Source organism: Euprymna scolopes, chromosome 15, assembly GCF_053919585.1.
Source record: "Euprymna scolopes isolate OS-2025 chromosome 15, ASM5391958v1, whole genome shotgun sequence".
In the NCBI taxonomy this organism is placed as follows: Eukaryota; Metazoa; Mollusca; class Cephalopoda; order Sepiida; family Sepiolidae; genus Euprymna; species Euprymna scolopes.
The window spans coordinates 32,559,936-32,579,935 of NC_136496.1; the positions used below are offsets into that span (position 1 = coordinate 32,559,936).

The 20,000-nt window shown below is 31.4% G+C and overlaps 1 protein-coding gene across 1 annotated transcript in view; it reads left to right on the top strand.

Annotated features, from left to right (window-relative positions):
* Positions 1 to 15,134, top strand: part of LOC145293765 (sodium- and chloride-dependent GABA transporter 1-like) — a 252,598-nt gene extending 237,464 nt beyond the window's left edge. The window contains exons 11-13 of the mRNA XM_080140272.1: positions 2,758 to 2,858; positions 8,926 to 9,093; positions 14,643 to 15,134. Coding sequence (XP_079996398.1) covers positions 2,758 to 2,858; positions 8,926 to 9,093; positions 14,643 to 14,753 — 380 coding nt within the window. The 3' untranslated portion in view covers positions 14,754 to 15,134. The remainder of the gene's footprint in view (positions 1 to 2,757; positions 2,859 to 8,925; positions 9,094 to 14,642) is intronic.
* Positions 15,135 to 20,000: the final 4,866 nt, after the last annotated feature.

Below are 20,000 nucleotides of genomic sequence, written 5' to 3' on the forward strand. Positions count from 1 at the left end.
AAATACACCCTTATAACATTATAAATATACTTTTATAAAATTATGAATATACTTTTATAAAATTATAAATATACTTTTATAAAATTACGAATATACTTTTATAACATTATAAATATACTTTTATAAAATTATAAATATACTTTTATAAAATTACGAATATACTTTTATAACATTATAAATATACTTTTATAAAATTATAAATATACTTTTATAAAATTATAAATATACTTTTATAAAATTATAAATATACTTTTATAACATTATAAATATATTTTTATAACATTATAAATATATTTTTATAACATTATAAATATATTTTTATAACATTATAAATATACCTTTATAACATTATAAATGTACCTTTGTAACATTATAAATATACCTTTATAAATATTTATAGAGATTCAAATAAGAACGATCATTTTGTTTTCGTAAAGGAGGTTGATGACCGAAAAGTTAACGTTATCGAGCCAAGTATTCTGTATCTTTGTATATATATAGAAAGAAGTCAGCGTATGTATCTTTGTCCCCTAATAATGTAGATATTTCCTACAAATATTTTTTAAACCATGATCACTTTACCACCACCTTTATAAGCTGGAAATATGATGACGTTCTTGTTATTCGCTAGGTGTTTTAAAATATCTACGCATCTTCTTGGTAGTACAATAGCTACTCGACCCAACGGCATTGTACTAACAAGGAGATACATAGATACCGTAAAAAATCTAGCGAATAATAAGAACATCCCCATATCCTCCTCTGATAAATGTAGTGGTATAGTAATCATGGAAAAATGACGAATATTAAAAAAAGTATAAACATTATGAGCAGACAGAATTATAATATATATATATATATATATATATATATATATATATATATATATATATATATATATATATATATATATGTATAAGGAATGAAAAAATACCAGCGGTGGTTGACGTTATGTTTTGAGAAAAATAGAAAAACCGAATGAAATTATTAAAAAAATCAACGTTTCGTCCTTATTTCAGAGGACATCTTCAGGATAATTGAAATAAAAATGTAAGAAAAGAAAAAGTCATAGATCGTGCGAAAAAGACAGTTTTTGAATCCTACCCATGTCGGGAAGGACAAACATATGTGTGCGTATGGGAAGGTTGGGTTGTTCGATGTCTATATATACACTTTTAAAAATGCGTTAAAATAAATATGTAATTTTTTTTTTCTTCTTCTGTAAACTTATTCATTTTGTTGAAATATTTAAGGAAAAACGGTTAGCCAGGATCTGTTTTGATATTTTGTTCTTTGATTATTATTTTCCCTATGCTAGGGGTTAAATGGTAGAAGCACTAATATTGAATACTAATACTATTACGCAAAGAAAAGGCTTCTACCATTTAACCTCTAGCATATCTAACATATATATATATATATGGCATAGTAAATAATTATATATATACATATATATATAGTAATTAATTATATATATAACATACTAAATAATTATATATATTGTATAGTAAATAATTATATGTATATATATAATTAATTTTTAATTATATTAAATATATATGCATATTTAATATAATTAAAAAATAATTATTCTGTTATTTTATTATTGGAATTTTTAGAGATGAGTAATTTGTATATTTATTTTATTTATTTATTTGCGGGTTCTTTTCGTCATCTTCATGGTTGATGTTCCAGGACGTTTCGACCATCTATTCGGGGCCCATGGCGCAGTTGAATCTCTATGATCCGAGCATTAAGATTAAGATGAGAATTAAGATGAAGATAGCGGTTTCAATCCTCCCCAAATCCGGCCAGAGGATTAGTCGGCCAAAACATGGTGAGGCAACAACAACTATGGAAAGCAGTAATTACTGAGGATACATTTAAGAGATTCAGCATTCCTATCCCGTCGCGGTTAACCACCTGAAGGAGACCAGGGGAGTAGTTGGCCGAAACGTTGTGAAACAGCAACTATGAAGATGATAACAGTCCGCAAATAAATAAATTATCCTTTATACCTACAGACACTAGTGTTCCATGCTTACGCAATCATCAATGTAGGATGACAATTCCTGTTTGTCGGGGGATTCGAACCTGGCCACGAAGCCATCTTTAACTTGATTTTCTAAGCTTTTACCTCCGGGTCAAAAGAATAAAGTGAATTAATAGCTAATACACGCTCAATTCTGGTGCAGACATTCGACAACCCAGAGTGTTCGAACGAACGGAAGTCGTGAACGTTGCGTAAACGCTAAATAAATAATAATTATTATTTTATATATACATATATTATACTGGCACTGACTTGATAAAACTACAGGCTTTTTCTATACGTATATATATATTAAAATTTTTTTTTTTTTTAAATAAATATAGTCATACACAATTTATATTAAAATATTGCTAAATTTTGGGTTTGACTTACGTTTTAATAAAAACCAAGTCAAGCATTTCACCATGATTAATGTTTGAACAAAATTAAAAAAAAAAATCAAGGCGTGGTTATTGAGAAATGTGCGAACAAACAAAAGGATAAAAAATTTGGGGGCAATTTTACCCCCTGTAATGCCGTCTAAAGGGGGGCATCCCAGAAAATCTGTTCTGGCAAATATTTACTTTCACCATAACTAATGTTTGTGCAAAATTTCGACTTATTACGTATTAAAAGATTAGACTGGTGTATTTCTGTGATTAGTCGACCTCACGGGTGAACCTCGGTTACATTTTTTTAAAATCAAATTATTGTCTGTTTTTCAGGCATCGATCGTTTCTATGAAAACATGAAAGATATGATTGGGTACCGTCCACATTTCATCTGGAAAATCACTTGGGTTATTACCGTACCTTGCATTTGCTTGGTGAGTATTAATTTATATTTAATTTATGTTCCGATGTTTAGAAATGGAGTTCAATATTTTACGACCATATGTAAGACACATCATTATTAACACCAAAATGGTTGAAGTATTTTTAAAACAACATCACAATTATTACACGATACACATTTAAAAACAATTTCTCACTTTTACGCTCACATGTGTACATGTATATGCATATATAAATATATATATATATATACACCTATAAATATGGGATATTTTTTCTATTTATTCAAAAAGAAAATACAACTTTGTTATATATGGGTCGTGGAATTGCATTCACTAGCAAAAGACCTAGCTAATTTGCATATTCTTTTAAATATTCATTTTAATTAATTCCCTATCAGTTTTTACGGTTTTCTTATGGGATGATCATCTTTAGTTAGCTATTAGGTGTAATTATACTCATGCAGATATGTTATATGATTTATACTTGTGTAAAAAGGTTATAGTAGACACAAACCTCTTTCTATATATATTTATGTATGCATTTCAAAAATACGTGTGTGTTTAAAAAAATTTGCCTACCAAACTTCTCTGTCTCTTTTTGGCCTACCGTCATGAAACTACATATATAGGGTATACGAACCCATACGAAGCTTTACATTGGGTTTCATCCGTGGAAAATCGGTGCAAAAGCGTGAAAATTATAAAAATAGAAGGTCGAACGATGGCATTACGGATATGCATGCGTAAAAAATAGCTATTGATTCATATTTTAATTTTTAGCCTCGCAGCAAACATGTCTTCTTAACTCAGGCGTAAAACGTAAAAAGATAAAAATAAATCGTAAGCTAAACGTATTGGTTTCGATTCTCGGTGGTGGCACACGGATCATGTTTTTTTAAAAAACTTTTTAAAGCATTAATATATACTAGACAACCCGTGACCCGTTGGGTCAGTATGTTATATTAGCTATGGAATTTATGTATGAGCGTGACACTTGTGACGTAAAGAAAATAGTTTTTTTTTGTGGCATAACAGAAACATTTTTATGAAAGTATATTAAAATGAAAAAAAGAATATAAATAGATTTCTGTGAGTCGTTTTGTTTATAATTGTTTATTTTTAAAAAAGAAACTTAAAGCCATTGAATCATAATGGTTTACCATACTTATAGGTAAATGTGCATTGAGCAGATACCATGATACTTAAAGTAAAATTCAAATTTTTATATATCTTTTTTAAATGAAACTGTTGGTTGAAAGTACAGAATAGTTAAAAACATTCTCCCCATGTTAAGAAAAAAAAAATTAAAATAAAATGTAACTTTTTTTCATTTATTTTAGACAAACATTCATGACCTATTGGATCAAATATTTAATTCATATGTTAATAATAAGGTCAATAAAATTAATTAACGTAATACGGAAATGAACGATGTAAAAAAAAAAGCAAAAAGTATAAACAATTGTTTATTTGGATAATTTAAACGTGACAAAAAAACAATTGAGACGTTAAAAATGTACACAGTAAAACAATACGTTTCTTAAAAAAAAACATATTTTAGGAGTTATTTATTTATGCTGGTAGTGTAGAAAAAATGAGTGCATGTTTATATACGCATGCGCAACCGGAAGTCGTAAAGCAGATGTTGGGTTACAACACCCGTTACAAGGTCATTTGAGTTTTATAATTATATAGATTGGGTCCTATATAATATAATAATAATAAATACGAAATGTGCATTAATCAAAATATCATATTTAAGTATAGGTTACGACCGCACAATGCATGGCAACATGCTAGTATATATATATATATATATATATATATATATATATATATATATATATATATATATATGGGGGTGAGAGAGAGAGGGAGAGAGAAAGAGAGAGATATATGAACTCCGTATGTGTATGTATAAAATCATAATAAATTAAAAAAAAAAATACAAAATGAAAAATATCCGGCTGCCTGGTTTCGTTTATTGCTCAACTGAGCTAAATCAATAAACATTATGAAATGTAAAGATGTCGGAGGACACAAAAAAGCGAGAGAAAATACATAGAGAAAGAATCGTATAGAAACCACATTAAGTCCTACAAGGTTTTGTTTTTGCTTCCAAAGTGAAGGTCTAAAGGACTTAATGTTGTTTAAAGCTAGCAGAAGGAAAATAAAAAAATAAAAAGGGGAAAAATCAAACGAACAGAAGTCTTACCGCGTGTGTGTCGGGCGAGTTTGGGCAAAAGAGAGAGAGAGAAATCAAGATGGCGCCCATAGTTGTAAAAGGTGTGTTCTGGTTGTAGTCACGCGAAATCACACGAAATCACGCGGGAGACATGTATAAAAGGAGTTGACAGGGTAGGTTGGGGAGAGGTAGAGAGACGAAGATTCGTGACAGTGGTGATCTCGAACTCGGCATTTGTTTGTTTGCAAAGACGAATTCTTTTTTTATTTCTTTAATTTTGTTGTCCTCAACCAGGAACACTTCACTTAATATATAAAGGTTTCTAGAATTTTTATATGAAATAGTGAGTATGACCTGCTGAGAACGGAGAACAAGTCCACACTAAACCCGGAAACACAAGCACGTCTATTAATCAGATGTTCACATATAGCCGAAATATACGTCTGATGTCGAAAAGTTTGCATGACAAATCTTTGCTGAAATACCTTGTTTTATGCGACGTCCGTTCAACATATTGCAAGCCAAAAATAAATTTAAATAAATAAACGATAGCAATATTATGGTGCAGGTGAGGAATTTTTTTCGGATTTATGATAGCATACTACTAGTGAAAATAAAAAAGAAACAACACGATGATTAGATGTAAAATAACAGGTTCTAAAGTAGTTGCAAGCCATTTGGAAAAATAGTGTTGGGAAGACTCTATCGTTGATAATATAGGTCTACATGGTATGCCGTCCCTTATGGGTTTTAGGTAAACCATGGAGGTGGGGGCGTATAAAAACAGTTTGTCTGATCAAATTTGAAATAGAGTCAGGAAGAGGTTTACTCTTTACACATTTGACTAGACGCTTTTGTAACTGGTCCCTATAGAAAAGGTAGAATCATGTGTATCCACCGGACTAAACTCAACATTATTTAGAGATATCACACAAAATGGTTATCATTTTATTGACATAATCCTGGTGATCAAGTATGACCACCTCAGAATCTTTTTTTTCTGTTCAGTGATGGTTGGGGATTTATTATGGCGAATGTTTCGAAAGTGTTCACTGCGCCATTTAGATTCAATAAACGCATACGGTGTACTGGCATATGAACCTGCGACGTCATTAAATTTCGCCTTTAGCTTGCTAACCTTAGAGTCGGACCGTGATGAAAGTCTTCCTAACAGCGCAAAGAAGACTTCTAGTTCAGAATATATCTCCTCTCGTTTTCAGGGAATTGGTAGGAATGCATAAGTCCAAATCACGAGAAAGAATATTGAGTATGAGTTAGGACAACTGCGCAGAAAGGATTTTAAAGACGTTTTTAATAACAGTTCTGCTGTATTATACAGCTTATCAAGCAAAGTTCCCACTGACTACTGGGAGCGTAAGAGTAAATACTTTAAAAAGTATGATATCACCTGCCACATTCTCAAAGTATGATTATTTTAGGAAAGGTATTTCGGCCGGACATAGAATACTAAGAAAATAAATTAAATTGAATGATAATTACTGGAAAACATGTACTAGGTATTGGCTGGTAGTGTGACCACATTGAATTTATTATAATGTTTTATTTTTCTATGGGGACATATCGTCTCTATTTTATTCATACGGGGTGAGTCACAGGTAACGGATGTTTTTAGAACGCTACTTGCTCTCCTTGAGTAAGGGATAGGGAGTGAGGAAGAGAGTCTTTAAACATTCGCAGAGTTGTGTTTTCCTTGAAAACATCCGTTTCCCGTGACTCATCCTATATATTTAATTGTTTCGAATTTCGGTAAAATAAAAAAAAGGTTTGGTCATTGCAATTGTTTACATACACAAACGCACACCCACAAACACACACACACACACACACACACACACACACACACATATATATATATATATATATATATATATATATATATATATATGTATATATATATATATATATATATATATACAGTGATGATCATATTTATTGGCACGGTAAAATTAAAGTTAAATTTTGTCTAATAAATTCTAAAAAAGGGATTAAATTAAAGAAAATAACAAAGTATATTATGTATTTTTAACTGGCCTTTCCGATGCAGCAATCGGATTTTAGAAAAAATAAATAACAAAGGAACAACAAACATAATTGCAAAAAACCCTTGTTCAAAATTATTGGCACGGCTTTGTTTTTCTTTTAGTATCAGTATAATATCAATCAATTTCCGGTTTACGTGCTTTCTGAACTTTTTTATAGCCATATTATGCTTGTTTAACGCTAATTCAGTGAATAATTTTTTTCAGATAATTTTTAGATAGCGATTTATTTAAACTATTATAAGTGACTAAATTATAATTTTCAATCGCCATGGTTAAAACTAAGGAACACAGCGAAGACGTCAGGAAGCTTGTTGTAGCATGCCATACCAATGGGGAGGGCTATGATAAGATTTCAAAGAAGCTAAACCTTCCCAAATCCACTGTTAGAGCCATAATAAACAAGTTCAAATCGCAAGGCCACGTTATGAGTTTAGAGGGTAGAGGGAGAAAAAGGATTCTTTCCCCAAGAGATGAACGGAAAATTGTTCGACGAGTAAAACAAAACCCAAGGATCTCTGTTGGGGAGATTGTTGATGAACAGAGCACCTCTGGAGTGAATGTATCTCGACATACAGTTGGTAGAGTTTTGAAGAGAGCTGGTTTAAAAGCATGTCGTCCGAGAAAGACTCCCTTATTGAAGCCTATGCACCTGAAAGCAAGGCTAGCCTTTGCAAAACGTCATATTGATAAAGATGTTGCATTCTGGAAACGTGTTCTATGGACTGACGAAACGAAAATAGAGTTATTTGGCCATAATAAAGTGTCTTATATTTACAGAAAATCTGGCGAAGCTTTCCTGACTAAGAACACCATACCCACAGTGAAGCACGGTGGAGGCAGTTTGATGTTTTGGGGATCCTTTGGTGCCTCTGGACCAGGGCGACTTGTTAAGGTCACAGGTAGCATAAAAAAGGAAGATTATGTTAAAATATTGGATGAAAACCTGAAAGACTCTGCTAAAGAGCTCTCACTTGGTCGTCGTTGGTGGTTCATGCAAGATAATGACCCAAAGCATTCGGCTAAACTGACTAAGAAATGGCTTGAGGACAATCATATTAATGTTTTGGAGTGGCCATCACAAAGCCCAGACCTTAATCCAATTGAAAATTTATGGAGAACATTAAAATTGAGGGTAATGCAAAGGAAGCCTAAGAATCTTATTCAATTGGAGGATTATTGTCAGGAAGAGTGGGCTAAAATTACTACTGAAGAGTGCAACAACTTGGTTGTAAACTATGAAAAGCGACTGAGGAAGGTAATCAAGGCCAAAGGCTATACAATTGATTATTAAATAAATCGTGCCAATAATTTTGAACAAGGGTTTTTTGCAATTATGTTTGTTGTTCCTTTGTTATTTATTTTTTCTAAAATCCGATTGCTGCATCGGAAAGGCCAGTTAAAAATACATAATATACTTTGTTATTTTCTTTAATTTAATCCCTTTTTTAGAATTTATTAGACAAAATTTAACTTTTATTTTACCGTGCCAATAAATATGATCATCACTGTATATATATATATATATATATATATATATATATATATATATATATATATATATATATATATATATATTTGAAAACTTTAAGTGTCGGGAAAATAAAATCATTTTTATGTTCTTTTATTGGTGTTGTAAGTCCAATATTTCGTTAAAAATAGCTTCATCAGGGTAGTTAGTCAGTTCGTAGGTTTTTTTTCTTTTTGTGGTTAGTTAGTCAGCTATTTTCTTATTTCATATATATATATATATATACATACATATATATATGCATACATACATACATACATACATACATACATATACATCTATATTTCTCTATAAAGCAATGATTTGTCCATTTATTTTCAGGGCGTTTTCATTTTTACCGCTGTTAAACATGTTCCCGTTAAGTACATGGATTATGAATTTCCCACCTGGGCTCACATGATTGGAGCATTTATGATTCTGTCTTCGATACTTGCAATCCCGGGTTATGCCATCTACATCTTCATCAAAACCCCCGGAGACCTCCGAACGGTAAGGCATACCAAGACATCCCCTTGTTTCTTTTTCTTTTTCTCTCTGTGTCGCTATTCCGTCGATCAAGTCCTTCTACTTTTGTAAACATCAGTCCAACACCTCTTCGTTTACACGTTGTGACGCGTCTACGTAGTGATGATAACAGTGAAAGCTGTTGTGTTATAACTGCAGGACTTTTTCTGTCTTCCACTTTCTTCTCGTACCTTGCAATAGGTTAACAAACGAACGCCAACATATTGATCTTTTTTTCACAACATTGAAAACCTATATATAACATAACCCCTAACGTAACGTAATTCGCTGCAGGAGAGAGGTTCGCCAAAAGCAAACATTCAAAAAAGATTTTGGAGTGAAGTGTATCTGTTACGCCGACAAATAAAACTGCCATGCCTTACTCTCCAAATCTACATGTATACCTTGTCAGAGATTAGTGGCATGCCCATATTCTATTTTATCCATAAATGCAGGGAAGCGGATGTGTTATTTGCGACACCATCACTGGAAGATTGCTGTATCGGGTCAACAGACTGACTCTGTCCACTTTGGTCTTTCAACAGCTCTCCTCTTTTCCTAAATATATTGCCTAAATATATTGCTTTCACTACAGCCGGAGAACTCTGTTTATTAGGGAGAAGTGCGAACGGACTAATGTCCAGGTAAACGAAAATAAACAATGGAATCATGAGAATGTAAGCAGAGGTGCGAGCGAACTAATGTCCAGGCAAACGAAAATAAACAATGGAATCCCCAGGCTTGTGGCGACCTGGATCCATGATGTCAAATCTTTCATAGGCCAGACTGAAACCCAGCGAAAAGTGTTAATAACAAGCTGGCGAAGACTGGGATAAGAGGTCGAAGAGACATCAATAAAAGAGAAAAGATAAACAAAGCAAGAGGAAGACAGTCAGAGAGACGGACAGCTGAGGGACACAAATTGACTGTAGCCACCACCCCTACCACAAATCCTTCACCGCCGTCATTGTGTTGAGATGTGTATATTAAATATATCGTAAAATAAACTGTTTTTATAAACGTATTCATTGATAAATGTCCATAATTTTATAAACGTATTCATTGATAAATGTCCATTTAATCACTAGACGATCACCAGCCGGACATATATGTAACATGTTTAACCCTTGTATGGTAAACCTTTCGAATGTCAAAGGGAGGCTTACAGGTACTACATCTTGCCTAAAGGTTACCTGGAACTGCAAAAAGCAGTGGCATTTGTCACTCTGTGCTCTTATATATACGAAGTGCCTTAAATAATGTACCAGACTCTTTTTTGTACGGGCATTTAAAATTGTCATAGACCCTTGAAAATTCAGCATGTTGTTGCTATGCATCTTATGAGATGAGTGGTCAATTTTTATGATTTGAGATTCAGGGGAACAGCTGCAGCAGCAATTGGAATGCACCCTACCAAAGCCTGGTTGTCACACTTGGTGAATTTCAAAAATTCAATCTGGACTTGAGGACGATTTAGAAAAACGACATGCAATAAAATTCTGTTTAAAAATTGGAAAAATGCCACAAAAAACATATGGAACGTATCAGACTGATTCTGGACCAGCTCACATGAGTCGAACATTGATTGGCATGAGAGATTCAACGAAGGCAAGAAGTTTGTGAGGGATAATGAAGTGTGTGGAAGGAGTACAGAAGTCAGAACGCCAAAGTTGAATGGCCAAATAAAGAATATGATGGGTAGGGACCATCGTGTGTTTACAGATACAATAAATGCACGGTTTGATATCATGTGGAAACTGCACACGCAATTATTCACGAGTAACTGAAGATGAGGAGGATTTGCGAGAATGAGCAAGATGCTCATCAAAACAGTTCCTTAGCCTCCCTATAGTTCAGATCTTGCTCCCTATGACTTGTAGTCATTCCCTAAGCTCAAGGAAAATCTTAGAGGCTGTCGCTACAAGACAATTAAGGAAATGAAAGAGGCTGTGACGGAGGTCTTTGACACGCTGCCACAAGGGGACTTTCATGGGGTCTTCCACAAGTTGTTGGAATGGTACAGACAGTGTATTATATATATATATATATATATATATATATATATATATATATATATATATATATATATATATATATATACCAGATCATCATCTCCCCTTACTAAACAGCGTTTGAACTGCATTGACGTTAGGCCAATACCTTCTCCAACTTTTGAATGAATTCAATCCATAGCATGATAATATTACACATTTATTCTTCAAATCAATTTCCCTTTGGATAACCTAACAGACCGGGCCCCTTCATCTGTGCCTTTTCACTAATATATTTATTTGTTGGATCATTTATAATCTCCAACAACATGCACTCGGACTACTATAAACGTGGATATTTTATTTCTACCACTTTCTCGGATGCACCTGATTTTGGACTCAACAACCATGAGAACAAACTCACGTGAAACCATGTTTTCCTTTAACAACACTGTTTCATTATTCTGCATATCACTTTCACGCTAATATGATACTTTTCATACTTTGTTTCTTTAAATACTTTACAGGCAAAATTTATTTATACATTTTGCTAATTCCTTCCACCTGACGAGAAGAAAAGTATTTCTTCGAAACTCCGCAGATTAAGGAAATTCACCTCTATTTGTATTTCCTTTGCTAAAGTGTATCCCAACAGATTTTAATAAACCTATTTACTCATATATATATATATATATATATATATATATATATATATATATATATATATATATAACTACTTAATTTACTTACATAAAATTAATATACGAAAGTATAAATTTATGCGTAAACTTTAAGTATTTACTTCAAGTGCTCAATATGTAGGTAGAGCTAGTTAGTAACTTATAAAATGTACATGGCGATTAAGCTACACTGAATATTCCGCGTATCATCCACTCTAGGACTCTTCAAGCTTATGCGCGAATTTTGTGGTTGTTTGTCGTTTTTATATATGCATCTTTAATTGAGATTTTAGTTAGCCAATTAGCTTTCTAGTATCCACCGCGCCTTTCCTATCAGCCAATGAGCATGCACTTATTGGACAAAGGCCTATTTGACCTCTGGTTGACCTGTTCCTTTGTGTGTGCTCTATTTAGCCTGGATATCTAGTTTCTTGATCTGTTTTAAATTTAGGTTAGGGTTATATATATATATATATATATATATATATATATATATATATATATATATATAAAATGTATAATATATATACATATATATATATAATATGCATATATAAAAACGACCAGCAACCACAAAATTCGCGCATAAGCCTGAAGAGTCCTAGAATGGATGAAACGCAGAATATTCAGTGTAGCTTAATCGCCATATATATTTTATAACATACTATATATATATATATATATATATATATATATATATATATATATATATATATATACTAGCAAAAGTACCCGTCGTTGACTGGGTTCAAAAACAGCCTAGAGAAAATGAACTCTGATTTATGAAAGTATGATAGGTTATGAAAAGGAAGGATTGTAAAGAGATAGCTTTGAATTTGGGGGTATGAAAACCAAAGCAAAATATGATGAAGCTAAAAATAAAATAGATAAACCCAATAATTCATTATACCATACCTGTTCACACTGAAACACTTCACACAATATTCTGTGGATCTATATTAAAAAAAAACCTTGTTAAACTTTGTGACATATTTCCATTCTATGGAGGTCAGGCGCGAACGAACACCCTATAATTCTATTATATCATATTTTTTCAAACTGAAACATAATTATCAAAGTATACTTACGCAGATAGACATAACAAGTCTTTATTAAAGTTTGTGTCTATTTCCATTCTATGGAGGCCAGGCGCAAACGCAGACCCCACAATTTTATTATACCATCCCTATTTAAATTAAAACATGATTATAAAATTATTATTATGTATATCTATATCGAAAACACTTGTACACGTTTTTTTTTTTTTTAATTTTTAAATTTTTTATTTCTATACTTTGTGGACCAGGCGCGTACGCAGACCTCACAATTTTAATGAGTCATCATTATGCCAGATCAAACATACCCATTCCTGTTTCTCGATAAATGTGATCAGTTTTCTATAATAGTCAACCATATAGGAGCCTATTCGTGACCAGACACGGTATTTATTTGCCCCCCCCCCCACCAAGCAAATTAAGCACAAGGCCGATTTTTAATGTGAGGAGTGAAGGGTAAATGGGGACCAACTCCCCGGGGAGTAGGGGAGCTGGATAGTGACAATTAGTATAAAGGGTTGCCCCTACATTGACCAAAGTCTTATATGTGATATAACCCCCACATATGGTCTTTGCTTGCAGTATCTACCGGAACAGATATTACACTTTGATTCTGGCCCGAAGGCCACGTCACGTTCGTGACCGGACACACACAGAGACGTTCAGCTTTATATATATATATATATATATATATATATATATATATATATATATATATATATATATATATATATATACGGGTGGCCAAATAATGGAAACAGCTTGTGATTTATGTATTAGGTGCGTTTAAACTATAATTTTTTTTAAAAATACGAAAATGTTGGTTTCATGTTTTCAGCAAGCTAGGAATCTTCTTGGCGTTGTCCCACTAGTATATATATATATATATATGACAATTGAGATAGAAAAATGTGCTGATGCACGACTTTTTCTGTCCTCCCCATTTGCATGACTGGCCATATCTATATCATTCACTTGCACGATATTAAATGTTTTGAATAATAAAGACTATGGTGCTCATTTACATTTACGCGCGCGCGCACATACACACACAAACATATATATATATATATATATATATATATATATATATATACTGCTTGGTAAGCTTTTGCAAACTTATTAAATAAACGTGGCAATTCTCTACAGATAAGAGCCAAGGATGGAGTACTGTTGCCACATATTGTCAGGAGCTGCAAGAAGTACTTATCCTGCCTTGAAAGAGTTCAAAATAGACTTCGTAGCCTAATAGGAGATGGCCTTTCCTCTTCCCTGCAACCTCTTTCCCATAGACGTTGAGACCCTGTCTCTGCTTTATCATTATTTTCATGGCAAGTGCTCATCTGAGCTCCAATCTGTCCTGACTTTCATGAAAAACACTGGTCTAGCTGACACCACAATCAATAATTTCCTCTACTCTTTATATCTGCCTAAACCAAAACATAGATTCAATAAATAAAGCTTCGTTCTTAGAACTGCACGTCTGTGGAACTCTACGTTACGTTTTCCTGCTTTCAAACTGACTACAATATGTTGTCTTCAAGTCCAATGTGAACAAATTCTGGATGAGCCACCCCCTTAAGTAATCTCGTTTACCAAATTTTCTTTACTAACGATTACTATTACATATTCCCTTTCACCACTGTACACTCATTAACCCTTATCCTCGAGTGGCATCCGGACCTTGATAAGTGGTGATTCCTTTGTAAAAAAAATAAAATACCTACTGTTGTTAACTACATCCGCGTTGACTTTGCTTTGTGGCCCATATAGATTACAACAATAATCGTTGTTTCTTTTTATTGCAGAGATGTAAGCTGTTGTTTCGACCGGACATTGATGTACGCGCGGGTTTAAATGACAATCCACCTCCATATTCTTCGATTAATGCGGCCGACGTTGAGCCGACTCCACTGTGAGATTGCAGTTGATTGGGTTTTGCCGGCTCTCTCTCTCTCTCTCACTCTCGCACTCATCAGGAGGGAACTGGCTGATCACCTGTTGGACCGTGTCGAGTCTGGGATTCAAACAGGAACAGTCCGTTCACCACGGTTTAGTACCTGAAAGGTCTTTCGTCGGCTCAACCCATTTGGAAGAGAACAATGAAAAAAAAAATACAAATTACAAAGAGAGTTTCTAGACAAACAGCTTTCTATTGCAGCTTATAAAACAATTAGGCTAAAACTTATAAAAATTTTATGATAGTTACAATAATAATTATTAAAAGGATGTAAAAAAGAAATTTATTATAAAATACTAGACATTTTTAATCCATTAAATTAAGAATCAGAAGTAGAAAACTATTTGTTAACATTGTTTTATATACGGATATATCATAAAAGTTTAATAGCAATATTTTGACCTGAAAATTATGATATATATATATATATATATATATATATATATATATATATATATATATAACTGCCGGAAATAATATATATATATATATATATATATATATATATATATATTATTTCCGGCAGTTATATATATATATATATATATATATATATATAGCAACTCAATGCATATATATGCATATATATATATATTATTATTATTATTATTATTATTATTATTATTATTATTATTATTATTATTTTATTACCGTTTTATATTACCAATCCAGTAACTTCGTCAGACTTGGACCTGTCCAAGTCTGACGAAGTTACTGAATCCTTAATACGATTCAGTTGCGGAAACATGTGTAACTAAGCAGATAAACGGTAATAAAATAAAAAATATATATATTTGCTCTGCAATAGTATTGAGCACCTTCTTCAAGTTTTAACTATTTAACAGTTCTGTTATATATATATATATATATATATATATATATATATTGTACCTCAATGTGTATATAAATATACCTACGTATATAATGTTTGTATAGTTTGGTTTCCTAAATGTAGATCCACTGAAACTCCTGTGTTTATTACAGGGTGCTCGATGGAGGACATAGCAGATTATAGTATGCATATTATACAAACCATATTGGTTACACATGCACATACATGTTTCAGTGGAATATCAATTTAGAGAGACTTCCCTCATCAGAATGAAAAAAAGCGACATTGTCAATCCTTTTTTTTTCATTCTAAAACATGTATGCATATATGTAACCAATAGTGTTTGTATAATACACCTAATATATATATATATATATATATATATATATATATATGCAATAAGTAGTGCTCAAGTTATATATATGTATTATAGTTGTTTTAAAAAATTGTGCTTTTATTAGGCGACAAGTAAAAAAATGCATGAAAGTTCATGGTTGACGTTATCTGAAAATTGAAGAAAACATGTTTATGGTCAGTTGAAAACTCGTTAGTTTCTTAAGTGCAATAAAGCTCTGAGAAGGTATAAAGCACTGTATGTATGTGGTTATCAAATGCTCAGGACCGGATAAAATAGCCAATATTTAGTGTATATATATATGTGTGTGTGTGTGTGTGTGTGTTTGTGTGTGAGTGTGTGTGTAGAAGAGCATAAAACATCGGTACTATTGGTTTCATACACAAACGAGGGGGAATTATAATCTTCTGGGGAGGTAAACATAAACCGACGCTAAAGGAAGTCCTGTAAGGGAGATTAATTATTATTCCCTTTTGAGCGGATTTGAAACTGACAGTGACGATATTGTTACGATAAACTGAAATACTTATATTAATAACTATTACACTCTTTTTTATTATTGTGTGAACAATGGAGCACTCTCTGGAATCTTACCGCTAACCTTACACACACTCAGACAAACACGCACACACATTTACACACACACACACATTTACACACACACATCCATATATATACATATATATATATATATATATATATATATATATATAATTTCAAATGTATTGAACTAAAAAATCAAATTTTTTTTCAAATATGGTTAATAAATATGTAGAGCTCTAAATGAAATTATATATATATAATTTCATTTGCTTTGCAGAAAATATTGGTAATATATATATATATATATATATATATATATATATATATATATATATATATATATATATATATATATATATTGAAACAGCGGTAATCAATTCGCTTTATTAACAATTGTTTTACCAGGGCAATGAAATATAGACAATGCATTATTATTATTATTATTATTATTATTATTATTATTATTATTATTATTATTATTATAATATGTATGCCTTCAGAGGATAATTTCGAACGAATGAGACCATTTAATTTTCAACCCTACCTATTGTATGTGTTATTGCCCATGTTTCATTGTTGAAAGTCACCATGCATTATTTACCTCTTCATGGTTACGCCCATTAATGGCCGACTTACAATGTGTGTCTACTTTGCACATTTTTGAAAATAAAATCAGATCATTTTATTTAGAAGGTTGTCCGAAGGTATAATATATCATCGTATATTTCATTGACTAGGTAGATGTTTTTTTGTTTTGCATTTATGTATATTTTGTCATAGTGGATTCTTGCATTCTGATATTTAATAGCTCTACACGGTGGAATTAATATGCCCATTTTGTATAATATTTAAAATGACTAAAATGAACTACAATTGTTTAAAATTTATCGTTTAAATAATTAATAAGCAAATTTATTAACAATTAAGAGTGGCAATAGAAAAAGTAAATTTCAACGTCGATGTCTTAAATTTCGCAGCGAATAGATCCATCATAAAAGTTATTCGTCTCACTTGCTGAGATGCTGATGTTTTTCAAGTAAATCTCTAATCTTCGGAAATAAGAATCAGCACAAAGTTTACTGTATTGAACATTCTTTTAGATTGATTTTTTTTTTTTACCTATAACACAGGTGCATTACAAGATTGACATCTTATTTTTCTGATTTTTTTTTCTGATGATTTATAGTTTTAAGATATGCAAAATCTTGTTGGAAAACTTGGTTGTTTTGCCGTAAACGAAACGGCCTAAAAGTGTTGCCGTTAACGGCCTAAAACATCTACGCTAGAAAATTAAAATATTGTCGTTTGAAAAAATGTTTCTGTTCTATTATAAATCCTTTATAAGTGAGGATTTATATTTGCTGAACTTTAGCTTTAAAGTTTTAATTATATATATATATATATATATATATATATATATATATATATATATATATATATATAGAATGACAGAGAGAGAGAGAGACTAGATAGATAGATATATATATAGATATATATTATTTGAGGGTAAACAGTTACATACGGTCGCTACAAATAGCAATCTGTTTCAGTCAAAGAAGACGTCCTCAGACAACCTAGGACCTCTTGACGCCATTTTTCTTTTTGGCGTCAAGAGGTCCTAGTTTGCCCGCGGAAGTCTCTTTGACTGAAACAAATGGTTATTTGTAGCGACCATATGTAACTGATAACCCACAAATAATAAAACAAATATTCTGCTCTTTTTATTGGGCACTATGTAACAACCTCTTTGTCTTCATTAGTCTCGGCTTTTGAACACCCCCAAGCCTATCTATCTATCTATCTATCTCTCCCTCCCTCTCTCTCTCTCTCTCTCTCTCTCTCTATATATATATATATATATATATATATATATATATATATACATATGTGTTTATTTTTATGTAGATACATATATATTATTTAAAATTAAATATTAATAATTCAAATAAACTCTCATGATATATCCACATATAACAAAACTTTAAAAATGTTGTAAATCTGTTAAATTTTTCCTATTTGTTAATATAATATGTTATAAACAAACATTCAGAAAAATGTTTGTACAAATGTACATTTTTTTCTATAGTATATGCCCTAAAAATAAAATTATCAAGAAATGAAATCATGAAATAGTTTTTAATTTGTAAAAAAAAAAAAAAAAAATTTTTCACTAAATTAAAAGCTTGATATAACGAACTAAATATCACTATTCATCAGTTAATATTTAAGATATGTCGGTATATACGTTCTTATATAAATACACCCATGTTTTTAATAAATAGGAAATATAATTTTAATTGTTGTAGAATGATTTTATATATATAAAAAAATGGTTCAGTTTATTTGAGAAAGTCAGATTGAAGAAAAATAAAAACAATTTAACTTCTTTTATTTTCGGATGAACGATTTATTCGGGAATTTTTCACAATATAAAGTAAATAGTTTTAAATGAAATAAATATTTTTAATGAAAAAGTTTATATTGCATTTAGAACTTTAAAAAAATATACAAAATTTGGCAAGGTACTTGTAAGAGATTTTGTTCGAAAAGTTTAGTTTAATAAACAAAATGCTTTTAAGAAATTAATATTTCGATTCATTTTAAAATATATGAATATTTCTGTGACAAATAATGTATATTAAAACCTATAAATCAATATATATCAAAAAAGAATTCGAATAGGAATAATTTAATAATGATATAGATATGAAAAATATTTTGAAATATGGTAAAATTAAAATATAATAAGAATTATTTTAGAATAAATTAAATAATGATTATCTTTTAAAATTTCGAGGATAGATTTTCAGGAAAAAATTGGAGCCCTGGCCCGTTATGTGGACCAAGCAGAAAAAAAATGTTATTCTAATTTAGTTGATTATATGCATATTCTGAACAGTTTGGTGGTAAAAAAGATTTAAAACACTATCTTTAAGGTTTAAATGAGGAATCATTTTTGTATTTGCATCAACGTTAATTAATTATCAACTTTCAATCGTTTTATTTCTGAACTAGTTACTAAAGATTCACAGGCAAAACGGATGGTCTGCTTTAATATATAAATTATTGTTTTTTTATTTTATTTTATAACCTATTAATACAGATTGTTTGGATATAATCGTTTAGTTGTTGGTTGGTTGTTTTTGTTTTACGGCATATCAACCCTTTTCGGGTTATTTAATGCCGAATCCAAAGATTTTGAAGAAAAATTTTTTAATAGAATATATTTGTTGTTTTCAAGTCGGTTTCTATTTAACCCATAGTTGGAACCCTAACAGGTACTACCACTCTGGGTCAGAGTGGACCTGGGAGCAATGGCAATTAAAGGGTGGCTCCACACTCCCTGAAGCCAACAAGCTGGGGCCTTATCATTGGATATAGTTTAAGGTCATACCCAGGACCCCCATTGAGGGACTCTTACCCTCTGCAGGGGGGCAGTCAGTGTATTCTAATGCCCCACCGACTGGGCCATATAA